Source organism: Canis lupus, chromosome 22, assembly GCF_003254725.2.
Source record: "Canis lupus dingo isolate Sandy chromosome 22, ASM325472v2, whole genome shotgun sequence".
Classification (NCBI taxonomy): domain Eukaryota; kingdom Metazoa; phylum Chordata; class Mammalia; order Carnivora; family Canidae; genus Canis; species Canis lupus.
The window spans coordinates 46,404,294-46,417,313 of record NC_064264.1 but is presented as its reverse complement, the minus strand read 5'-3'; the positions used below and the strand labels follow the sequence as shown (position 1 = coordinate 46,417,313).

Here is a 13,020-nt window from a genome sequence, read left to right as displayed (position 1 = left end):
CTGGGCTGGAACCTTAAGCTCTGTGACACTGGCCATTGTCTTCCAGATAAGAATTACTTGAGCTGGATGGGCAGTTCAGTCCGGAGTCCCTCTTGGGGAAAAGACGCAAGATCCTTGAGCTCCCTCTAGGGGACAAGCTCTGTAAACTAAAATGGAGGGATATTTTTGGAATATGGCTAAGAGCCTTCTCTAAAACGTCTTGAACTTTTGGACAGGGTTTGGCAAACCACACCCTGTGAACTGAATCTGGCATACTACTTCTTTTTGTATGGCCAGCGAGCTAAGAAAGGTTTTAATATTCCTAAATGATTGAAAAAAGTCCTAAGAATATTTCACGACACATAAAAATTGCACCCCACTTAAGGCTCCGCGCTGGGCATGCGGCCCTCTTAAGAGTCTGTCTCTGGCCCTCTCCCACCTAAAAAAAAAAAAAAAATCAATGGTTTTTAGTATGTTTACAGAGTTGTGCAACCATCCTCACAGTCATTTCCGAGCATTTCATCACCCAGGGAAGAAATCCTGTGCCCACTGGCACTCTCTCCCTAGAGCTACTGGCAAGCACAGATCTACTTCCCGCCTCTGTGGATCTGCCTGTTGTGGACATTTCATATGAATTGAGTCATACAATTTGTGATGTTTGGTGAGCAGCTGCTCCCAGTTAGTCTAGTGTTTTCAAGCTGTATCCATGTTGTAGGAATGTATAAGTCCCACTCTCTCACGCCTTTGTCATTGCCACCTGATGTCCCATTGCCTGCATGTCGTGTTTCACTTGTCTGTTTCTCAGGTGATCACATGTGGATTGTTTGCCCTTTTTAGCTATAGATGGTTTTTTAAATTATTTATAATAGACTTCATTTTTTTTTAAGATTTTATTTATTCATGAAAGACACAGAGAGGCAGAGACGCAGGCAGAGAGAGAAGCAGGCTCCACGCAGGGAGCCCGATGTGGGACTTGATCTTGGGACTCCAGGATCACGCCCTTGGCCAAAGGCAGGCGCTATACCGCTGAGCCACCCAGGGATTCCCTAGACTTCATTTTTTAAAAAACATTTTATCAATTTATTTGAGAGAGAGAACAAGCAGTGGAGAGAGGCAGAGGGAGAGAGAGAGAGAGAAGCAGATTCCCCGTTGAGCAAGGAGCCTGACTTGGGGCTCAATCCTGGGACCTGGAGATCATGACCCAAACCAAAGGCAGACACCTAACCGATTGAGCCACCCAGGCGCCCCGACTTCATTTTTTAGAATAGTTAGATTTACAGAAAAATTGAGCACAGAAAATGTCATAGAAACCCCCCTCTCGGGATCCCTGGGTGGCACAGCGGTTTGGCGCCTGCCTTTGTCCCAGGGCGCGATCCTGGAGACCCGGGATCGAATCCCATGTCGGGCTCCCGGTGCATGGAGCCTGCTTCTCCCTCTGCCTGTGTCTCTGCCTCTCTCTCTTTCTCTCTGTGTGACTATCATAAATAAATAAAAGTTAAAAAAAAGAAACCCCCCTCTCTTACCCCTGTACACAGTTTTCCGTATTACTGACATCCTAAATGAATATGGTACATTTGTTGAGTTGATGAACCAATACTGATATATTAATTAGTATTAAACTCCATACTCTAGTCCAACGTCTTTAGCTTTTAGCTAATGTCACTTTTCTGCTCCAGGATCCTGTCCAGGATACATTTTATTTAGTTGTCCGTCTCAGGCTCTTGTCTGAGACAGTTTCTCCAACTTGTTTTCAGTGACCTGGACAATTTTGAGGAGTGCTTGTCAGTAGGATCCCTGTCTACTGGAATTTATCTGGTAGTCTTCTCGTGCTTAGACTGGGTTTATGGGTTTGGGGGACAAAATCCTCAGAGATAAAATACAGTTTTCATCACGTCATATTAGGGGTAATACTGTCTTCATGATTTATGATTGTTTTTTCTTTTAAATTTCTTAATATATATATATTAAAGATTTTATTTATTTATTTGAGAGAGAGAGCAAGAACACAAGGGAGGATGGGAGGGAGGGGCAGAGGGAGAAGCAGGCTCCCTGCCAAGCAGGGATCCAGATGCAGGCCTCGATCCCAGGACCCTGGGATCAGAACCTGAGCTGAAGGCAGACTCCTAACCAGCTGAGCCACCCAGGCGCCCCTGGATTTATGATTGTTGGTGCTGACCTTGATCACCTGGCTGAGGTAGTGTTTGTTAGGTTTCTACACTGAAAAGTCACCCCCTCTCCCCTTTTCATACTCTACTCTTTGAAAGCAGTTGCTGTGTTCAGCCAAGACTTAGGCAGGCAAACTATGCTCCTCACCCTTTTGTTTTTTCAGTTAACATATTTCCTTCTGAGGGTTTTCACCGCTGGTAACTTTGCGAATAACATAATAAGCAAAAGGTAGAGTTAAAACACCACGGCCCTAATGTATTTTGGGACACAGTTACTGGATGGGTGCTGGCCTTGGCACTAAATTCTCACAAGAGCCAGCTGCACCCCATCCCTCTGTTTCTGACAACTGCTATGTGCCCGTTGGAAAATGTAAGACCCATTGTATAAGGTTAGAAAGTCAGGTTTTCCTTTCCCTTTTTCACCCTGCATGCATATTCTACTGGAAAAAACTGGAAAGCAGGAGGAAGAAAATTGGAAAACCATTAGGTGAGAGAAGTGGAGAAGCACAAGTAGCATCTAGAAGGAGAGTCTGATTTAAGAATGGCTATAGTGTTTCCAACTTTATTCTCTGTTTCATCTTATTAAAGTGTAAATATCTGGGGGCGCCCTGGTGGCTCAGTCAGTTAATCATCTGCCTTCGGCTCAGGTCATGATCCGAGGTCCTAGGATTGAGTCCCAGGTCTACGGACTCCCCATTCAGCAGGGAGTCTACTTCTCTGCCTTTGCCCCTTCCTCCTGCTCTCTCTCTCAAATAAATGAATTCTTTAAAAAAATAAATAAAAATATAAACATCTGTACCAGTGGGTTTGCATCTTCTTTTCTAGCAACTGTCAGAAATCCAGAAGTCCAACATGCAGATCAAGTCCAACATAGGCACGTTAAAGGATGCACATGAATTTAAAGAAGAGCGTCCTCAGTATTCCCAGGATTTCCAAAATGTGATGCAACTCCTTGATAGTCAGGTATGTACCAGCGGGCAATCACTGAAGGAAGGGGCCTGATTGATTGATTGATTGATTATATTTTTAAGATTTTATTTATCAGAGAGAGAGAGAGTGTGTGCACAAGCAGGGGGAGCAGCAGAGTGAGAGGGAGAAGCATACACCCCGCTGAGCAGGAAGACCAATTCGAGGCTCAATCCCAAGATTCCCAAGATCATGACCTGAGCTGCAGGCAGCTGCTTAACCCACTGAGCCACCCAGGCACCCCAGAGGCCTGGTTTTAATTAGTGAAGCAGTTTACAGCAAGCATTACCTACAGAAAAAGGGTTTGTCTCTTTCGCTGACCAAGGAGCTAATTCTTTTCTTCTTATGTCTTAATACATAATAATAGGTGTTCATTAGATACTTGTTGATTGACTAAGAGATATAGATATAGAACAGTTGGCAAAATTGTTTCATGTTTTTGCTAACCTAGTATCAACTTGAATTGCTTGGGATTACCTTAGAGTTTATTTTTCATATTTCAGGTGTAGGTCCCACTTTCAAAAGGCACAGAAAGGCATATGGAAGAACTAACTTTATTTCCAGAGCTTAGATATATGGCTACACTGGTGTCCTGAACGTCTTTGTCATTTATCAAACCTAATGATAGTGGCCCTCTGTAATCAGCACAGCTGTCATTTTGGCAATTTTTGTCATACTAGTTTAGGAGAACATTGTTTTTTTACCAGGAAACAAATAGAGATCAAAGTTTATGAATTCAAAATTTTGTTTAAAGAAAACAAACAAAAATATAAAAATAAAATAAAATAAAATAAAATAAAAAAGAAAACAATAACAAGGGTACCTGTATGGCTCAGTGGTTGAGTGTCTGCCTCTGCCTTTGGCTCAGGGTATGATCCCCGGGTCCTGGGATCGAGTCCTGCATCAGGCTCCCCACAGGGAGCCTGCTTCTCCCTCTGCCTATGTCTCTGCCTCTCTCTCTGTATCTCTCATAAATAAATAAATAAAATCTTTTAAATAAATAAATATTTTAAAAAACAATAACATTTCAAAAAGTACACGTGTTTTTGAAATTAGGACAACTGTCCCTGCTGCTTATTTTGTGGTCCATGTCTTGCCTCCCTCCCCCCAGTCTACTTTCCACCTCGCAGCCAGGCTGACCATGTCACTGTCCTGTCTTACCCTCCCATGGCTCTCTATTCTGCACAGAACCAAGTCTGCAATCCTTTTTTTTTTTTTTTTTTTTAAGATTTTTAAATGTATTTACTCATGAGAGACAGAGAGAGAGAGAGGCAGAGACATAGGCAGAGGGAGAAGCAGGCTCCCTAAGGGGAGCTGGATGCAGGACTCAGTCCCAGGACCCTGGGATCATGACCTGAGCCAAAGGCAGACACTGAACCACTGAGCCACCCAGGGTACCCCCAAGTCTGGAATCCTTAACCAGTAACCAGAGTCCCTGAGGATCTGGGCTCTGTGCCCATCCCCCACCATTCTTGGCTTTACCTTGATGGGTCCAGCTGCACCAACAGCTCATGGTTCCCAGAACACAGCTTTCTGCATTCTGCTTTTGCCCCTGTGGCCTACTCCTTCAGCTGGGGCAATAGCTCTTCTAGAGAGTTCTCCAAGGCCTTGCATTTCTCTAGTACCCCCAAGCAAGAACTGCTCACATACATATTATAGGGAAACTCTGTATTGTCAGCTTCTCTTACCTCCCATGCAGGGCAAAGCTCGTCCCCTAAGCACCCCCCCCAACCGGCCACGGCAGCCCAGCAAGGTCCCTGGCCCATGGTAGGAGACCAGGAATTGTGTCTGTACTGAACTGTTGACAGTTGCTCTCCAAAAGCTTGTCCTTCAGGAACTGAAGGGCCCAGTTATGAAATCCCAAGATCCCACCTAGATTTCTTATTTCCTTCCCATGACCTGTGTTGTTGGTTCAGAACCCAAGGTCTTAGAAACCTCAGTATTGCCTTTCAGCTCCTTAAATTGGTACATTAGCCAATTTATTTATTTTTAAAAATAGTATTTTATTGGAACACAGCCATGCCTGTTCATTTTTGTACTATCTACGGATGTTCTCCTACTGCTAGTAGGAGTGACTGTGTCCTGGGGCCCCTGGAGCCTAAGTAGTATTTACTATTAGCCCCTTTGCAGAAAATGTTTGATGACCCCTTGCTGTAGAGGTTAAGATTAAAACCAAGTGCAAATGTGTTCAAACATGTTTGAGTCTTTATCGTCTAAAAAAAATGCCTGCTAATATTTTACCAAGAAGGTAGTTGGGTTGCATAGGTACCCATTAAAAGGAAGCTTCTGTTTCAAGTAGATTTTATAGTGACCGTTATACATAAATGACTCTTATTTTATGGTTTTGTAGGAAAGCAAGTGGACCGCCCGAGTTCAAGTTCTTCATCAAGAACATAAGAAAGAGAAGGGTCGGGTAAGACTAAGATGCCAATGACCTGTCAGTGGGCCATTTTTTTAAGAGAATATATACATATATGTATATTTTAAATATTTCATTTATTTATTTGAGAGAGAGAGCATAAGCATGAGCTGGGGGGAGGAGCAGAAGAAGAGGGAGGAGCAGACTCCCCACTCAGTAGGGAGCCCGATGTGGGGCTCAATCCCAGGACCCGAGATCATGACCTGAGCTGAAGGCAGACGCTTAACAAACTGAGCCACCCAGGAGCCCCAGAAGAATATATATATTTTTTCCTCTACGACAAAGATATTATTTGTCCACTTAACAAAATGTGTGGAGACAAGTGTGACAAAAATTAAAATTACTTATAATTTGATAACCAGGGATCCCTGGGTGGCTCAGCGGTTTAGTGCCTGCCTTCGGCCTAGGGTGTGATCCTAGAGTCCCGGGATCGAGTCCCACATCGGGCTTCCTGCAAGGAGCCTGCTTCTCCCTCTGCCTGTCTCTGCCTCTCTCTCTCTCTCTCTCTCTGTGTGTGTCTCTCATGAATAAATAAATAAAATCTTTAAAAATAATAATAATAATTTGATAACCACTGTTACTACTTCCTTGTAATTTTTTTGGTCTGTTTTTTATGCCATAAATGTTGCATTTCTCCAGTATGGAAATCCATACATGTAGTCCTACAAATTTTTTTTTTTTTTTTTTTTTAAGCATGTGTGAATGCGCATGTGAACAGAGAGAGGGCCTGGAGAGGGAGGGAGAATCTTTTTTTTTTTTTTTTTTTAATTTTTATTTATTTATGATAGTCACACAGAGAGAAAGAGAGAGAGGCAGAGACACAGGCAGAGGGAGAAGCAGGCTCCACGCACCAGGAGCCCGATGTGGGATTCGATCCCGGGTCTCCAGGATCGCGCCCTGGGCCAAAGGCAGGCGCCAAACCGCTGCGCCACCCAGGGATCCCAGTCCTACAAATTTTGAATTGTGCTTTATAACTCTATATGCTTTTAGCTTAACATGTCATAAACATTCTCCTGTTTTAAAATATTCTTCAAAATCATGATTTTTTAACAGCTGTAGAATGATCTTATGGATGTTTCATAAGTTATGTAGTGATACCTTCATCGTCAAACACCTCGTTTCTAACTTTTTCACACAGCAGGGTGGTGGTCTAAACAGTCTTTAAGAAAGGCAAAGATTGCTCACGTTAAAATCACTTTAATGAGGGACACCTGGGTGGCTCAGCGGTTAAGCATCTGCCTTTGGCTCAGGGTGTGATCCTGGGTCCCGGGATCTAGTCCAGCACCAGGCTACCTGTAAGAAGCCTGCTTCTCCCTCTCCCTGTGTCTCTGCCTCTCTCTATGTGTCTCTAGTGAATAAATAAATAAAATCTTTTAAAAAATCATTTTAATGAAAACAACTTGATGATAATTTGGCTTTTCAGCTGAGTGCGTCGCAGATTTAAGTGCATCACAAATTTAAGTGTGAAAATGCTATCATGCTGGTGTAGGAAAGCTAAAGTACTTTTATATGTGATTTTAAGAGAGGAAAACTTCTGTTTCTTTTTTCACTTTGTATATATTTTGTAGCTCTTTGTTGTCCCCTGTATTTGAGCCCTTCCGGCTGCTATAAAAACATATGGTAGACTGGGTAGCTAACAAACAACAGTGCATTTCTCAGAGTCTGGAGCTCCGGGAATGGAACAGAAAGTGTATACAGTGAGGTGGTGGCTGTGTGTGGGTGTAAGGCCCATATTGATTTCTGCAGCTTTAACCGCCCTCTGAGCTGCAGAGGAGATAGCCAGCTTTGTACCTGATATCTCCATGCGCTTCCTGAATGTAACATTATTCAGATGATGTGTTTCCCCTTTGTTCAGTGGCATCCTGGTCAGAGAGTGAGATGCACGCTTTAGCCCTATCTCTCCCTCAAGAATCAGTCCCCACCATCAGCAGGGCCCTTCACGTGTCTCACATCCATATCCCTCTGCACATTTCCATTGTGCCTCCCTTCCCCGCTGAACCCCCACTGTTTCTAAAGGACCTCGTAACCTGTCTCGGTTCCAACCTACCCCTTTCCCAATTTGTTCTCCAAAGAGCAGATGAGACCATCTGGCTGTTGGCCACCACTACAGCCTCATCCCGATCCTCTCTCGGAACCAACTCTTTCTGACTACAGTAGCCTTCTAGTCACTTAGAGAACATGCCAGCCTCTTTCTCTTCCCACACAGAGTTTTTGCTGCTGGTGTGTCCTTCCATTTGCTCTTTGCGTGGCTGGCTCCTTCCCCTCTGTATTAGCATTCTGTGCCGTGTAGCAGATTACCAGCAATTTGTCATACCACGGCACCCATGGGTTAGGAGGGCAGGCACAGCCTGGCTAGGTTCCATGCTCAGCATCTCACAGCTGCATTCAGGGTGTCAAATGGGCTGTGTTCTCATCTGGGGTCTGCCGTGTTCAGGTTATTGGCAATATGTGGTTCCTTAGGGTTCACTGTAGGATCAGGACCCTCAGCTCCACAACTCACTATTCGGCTATTGACTTCTTTAGGCCTGCAGGGGAGAGACTGGCCTGAATAAGATAGGCCCATGCAGGATGATCTTTCCTTTCCTTGATTCAGAGTCAGCAACTTAGTGACTTTAATTGCAATCTGTCAGGTCCTTTCACACTTGCTGTATTGTGTTAGTTAGAAGCACATCTTAGGGGGCACCTGGGTGGCTCTCAGTTGGTTGAGCGTCTGCCTTCAGCTCTGGTCGTGATCTCAGGCTCCTGGCTCAGCAGGGAGTTTGCTTCTCCCTCTCCCTCTGCCGCTCCCCCTGCTTATGCTCTCTCTCTCTTTCTCTCAGATAAATAAATAAATAAAATCTTAAAAAAAAAAAAAAAAACAGAAGAGGCACATCTTAGATTCCACCCAATCCATGCCTTACTCTGCTCATGCTGCTGTAACAAAGTACCATAGACTGGGTGGCTTTAAATAACAGACATTTATTTCTCACAGTTCCAGAGGCTGGGACATGGCAGGGTCAAGGGTGCTGCCCAATTCACTCCCTGCTAAGAGCCCTGTCGCCGATGGCTGCCTTCTCTCTGTGTCTTCGCAGGGCAGGGAGAGAAGGAAAGAGAGCTCTTCTGGTTTCTTATAAGAGCACTAATCCCATCATGAGGACCCTACCCTAATTCATCCAAACCTAATCACCTCCAAAAGCCCCACCTCCTAATACCATCACATGGGGGATTAGGGCTTCAACATATGAATTTGGTGGAGAGGTGCACAAACGCTCAGTTCATAACCCCGCCAACGGAACAGGATTAATCAGGGCGTGAGCTCTGGGGGTGCATACTTGAGGGCCCTGTAGAACTCTGCTGCCACGGCCCCCTTTGGCCTTGGCCTCCAAGTCACCTGACACCATCTAAGCAGGTAGCCCCCTCCCTCACAGTTCCCACCACTTCACATGTGTAACTCCGATCACTGTCTCCAGTAGTCATATTCATTCACTCGTGGATGGTGTGTCTCTCCAAGCGGATCGCTAGCCCCATGTGGGAGGGCCTATGTCTATTTAGGGCTTTGTCGCATTCCCAGTGTCGACTAAAGTACCTAAAATGTGATTGGTGTTCGCTAAATATTTGAGGAATGAATGTGGAAAGGGGATCGTTCAACCTTGTCTTTATGGATGAAGAAACGCTGATTGTTGGGTTTAGAAAGAGTCATCTGTTGGTTTGAGCACGGTATTTGAACCCCGGGCCCTCTGAAACTCAGGGTCTTGCTTGTCAACCTTGTTGCCTTGCCTATTTGTCATGCTTTAGGCACTGAGCCAGCTCCGGAGGAGAATAGGCAATGACAATGTAGCGCAATTGCTTTTCCGGGAAAACGTTCCAGCTTCCCTTCAAGACCAAGGTGGAAGTTCCTCACCAAAGACACACTTCAGAATGACCAGAGGCTCTTTCCCAAAATATGTATGCGCAGCTCCACTGCCTGAGATTCTGATTCATCCTGGGGTATGCCTATTGTAGGGGGAGGAGCACCCAAACCCCAGATGATTTCTGCTTTGGATCTGTGGTTCGAACCACTACTCTTAGAATTTGAAGTTCTACTTTTATCCTTTGAGGCATTTTATGGTCTTGGTATCTAGGGACAGAATTTGGGCTTCCTTACCAATGGGGATGACGTTTAGTCCTTGCTTCTTTAAAACCTTTTGTGTTCCAGGCAGATGTAGGAACTGTCAGTTCAGTGGCTGTCTGGCAGGAATAGAATGCGATTTGCAGATTTGTACATGTGGCCACTGCAAGTTATGATAGAAAGAATGCCTGATGGTGGTTTTGGAGGAAGGAGGAGAGGCCTTCCCCGACTCTAAGTGAGGGGCATCACCCCATGTATTGGGAGTGTGGGGTTTTTGTGCCGCCGCTAGGCTACGCTGCTCCACTGTCATTCGGTTTTGCTAGTTCAGAAGCTGCTTTCTTCTTCCTTAATTTCTCTCAAACCCTAACAGAGGGAAGGATTCAATCAGGTTTAGTAATCTCTGCCTGAGACCTAACTATTAATTATTCCACATGATTGCTGCCTACTGGTCCTACAATGCACATATTGTGTTTCTCTGTTTAAGGGAAGTTGTGATTGCCAAGTTTTTATTGCTTTACCTGGGTTCTTGGCAGTCTTTTTTTCTTCTTTTTTTTTTTTTAAATATCATCGGTAGGAGTTCAAAGGGAGTCACAGATAAATGATGGCATGCCCTTTTGACTTGACCGAAGACTCCATGGAACTTGGGAGGTTGTATGGTGGTCACATACAAAGGGAAATGATGGGGTTTTGTGCTCTGGAAGAGAAAAAACATAGTACTTGAAATGACAGGAGGTCACAAGAATGGGTTCGAGGGCCACAGACTTTCAGAAATAATTTCTGGCTTTTTCTTGCTTAAACTATCATGTTCCTCACTCAGCGAACTCTTTCCTATGCTTTTCTGGTCACTTCTCAATCCCAGTACCCAAGTGTTAACCTCCCTCAGTTTTTCCTGTGTCCTCTTTCTTCTGGGGGGTCTGGAGTGACACCATATATTGCTGATCCCAAACCTCTGCCTGGAACCCTGGGCATTTTCACTGGCTTTTCCTTTGATTTTCCAGCTCTGTTTCCCAACCTGCTTTGGGGCATTCTTTCCATGGTCCACAAAAATGTAGGGAAGGTTCTTGATAGTGTTCTCCTGGAGGAGATTCTTAGTATCCCCTAGAATATGAAAGACTATTTTTAATCTTCACTCAGGGAACCTTTTCTTTTAAAAAAAAAAATATTTATTTATTTGAGAGCAAGAGAACATGAGCAGGGAGTAGAGGCAGAGGGAGAGGGAGCTGCAGACTCCTTGCTGAGCAGAGAGCCTGATGTGGGGCTCGAACCCAGGACCCCAAGATCATGACCTGAGCCGAAGACAGATGCTTAATGGACTGGGCCACCTGGTGGCCCCAGGAAAACTTTTCAACCTGGCTCAACCCAGTGCTTGTCTAGCCTCCTGAGTGCACAGAGCGTAGGAGTGGGAAGACCCTGCACTGTATTGATTAAGAGCATTAACTTTTTGTTGCCGTTTTGTTTTAAATGTAAATAGGTTTTTTGTTTGTTTGTTTGTTTGTTTTTAGGTTCATAGCAACACTGAGCAGAAAGTGCAGAGAGTTCCCTTATACTCCCTGTTCGCTCTATACACACAGCCTCGCCCATTATCAACATCCTGCACCATAGTGGTACATTTGTTGCATTTGCTAGGCCTACATAACACATCATGGTCCCCCAAAGTCCATACTTTACGTTAGGGTTTACTCTTGGTATTGTACAGTCTCTAGATTTTGACAAATGTAAAGAGACCATTTAGAACATGTAGAGTGGTGTAGCCACCACGATAGCATCAACAGAATAGTTTCACTGCCCGAAAAATCCTCTGCACTCTGCCAATTCATCCCACCCTCAATCCCTGATTTTTTCACTGTCTCCATAGTTTTGCCATTTCGAGAATGTGCTATAATTGGAATCATAGGATATAGCCTTTTCAGATTGGCTTCTTTCACTCAGCAACATGTATTTAAGATTCCTCTAAGTGTTTTCATGGCTTCGTAACTCATTTCTTTTTAGCACTGAATAATATTCCATTGTCTGGATGGACCACAGTTTATTTATCCCTTTACCTACTGAAGGACATCCCGGTTGCTTCCAAGTTTCAGCAATTACAAATAGAGTTGCTGTAAATGTGGGTAGGATTTCATGTGGATGTAAGTTTTCAGCTCCTTTGGGTAAATGCCTGGGACTCTTACTGCTGGATCGTAGGGTAAGGGTATGTTTCATTTTGTAAGAACTGCCTGTCTTCCAAAGTGACTGTACTATTTTGCATTCCCACCAGTGATGGATGAGTTTTTGCTGCTCTCCATCCACACCAGGATCTGGTGTTGTCAGTGCCCTGGATTTTGGCCACTCTAACAGATATGTTGTATTACTTTATGATTTGGTGATTTCTTTTTTTTTTTTTTTAAGATTTCTGTTTATTTATTTGAGAGAGAGCACATGTGTATGTGAGAGAGCACTAGCAGGTGGAGCGACAGAGAGAGAGGGAGAAGCAGACTTCCCGCTGAACAGGGAACTGGACATGGGGCTCAATCCTAGGATCCTGGGATCATGACCTGAGCCGAAGGCAGACACTTAACTGACTTAGCCACCCAGACTGCCCCTTTGGTGATTTATTTCTTAAGAAATAAATTTCTTTTAGCCTGGGACAGGCTACTTGATTGTTTTCAAATACTGTTTACTAAGATGCTTCATGATTTAGTCACTAAATCTGAGAGCAGTAACTTTGCAGCCAGATAATGAAAGTTCGAGTCTGGGCTCATTACCTCCCTCTGAATTCAAGACCATCTACTTTACCTCTCAAGACCTGAGATCCCCCCTTCATACATGGGAAACCTGCATCCATAAGGTTGTGGTGTGGCTACAACAAGATGAAGTGCTTGATGAGTGAGTGTTACAAAACACCAAACAAGTTGGGAAGTGCTGCTTCTGGAGCTCTCTGCACCCCTGGAGGCACACTCGCCACCCCCTTGGCTTGGTTTGCACTTCACCTCCCTTTCCAGGCTGCAGGCCCGGAATGTCCTTGCTCCAGTGACCAAGGTGTCTCTCCCCTCTGCCTAAGCGGCTGGTGAAATTGTTCTAAGAATCTTTGCCTAAATAATTGAAAACACATTCTTCTAGGATTTTTTTGATGTCCAGTATATGATCTTCCCTGACATGAAGTCTCTGAAGATGAATCTATGAACCTTTAGATCTTTCTGTTCTCTGCGTCCATCCCTCCCTCTTCCCTTTCTTCCACCATCCTTTCTCCATAAATATTTATTTATTTTTATTTTTTTTGAACAGGAAGAAATATGCCTTTTATTAGAAGTCTCATATGTACAGGGAAGGCTCTTTCTCACAGCTCACGGAAGGCCGTGAGAAAGAGCCACTGTCGTCCAATCTCCATAAATATTTATTATGAACCTACCAAGGGCCGGAGGTTGTGC

General features: G+C 44.3%; 1 protein-coding gene across 8 annotated transcripts in view; it reads left to right on the top strand.

Moving 5' to 3' along the window:
* Positions 1-13,020, top strand: part of DZIP1 (DAZ interacting zinc finger protein 1) — a 55,141-nt gene that overhangs the window by 17,648 nt on the left and 24,473 nt on the right. For all 8 annotated transcript variants that reach the window (XM_049099399.1, XM_049099397.1, XM_049099393.1 and 5 more), the window contains 2 exons: positions 2,970-3,107; positions 5,461-5,523. In XM_049099399.1, coding sequence (XP_048955356.1) covers positions 2,970-3,107; positions 5,461-5,523 — 201 coding nt within the window. The remainder of the gene's footprint in view (positions 1-2,969; positions 3,108-5,460; positions 5,524-13,020) is intronic.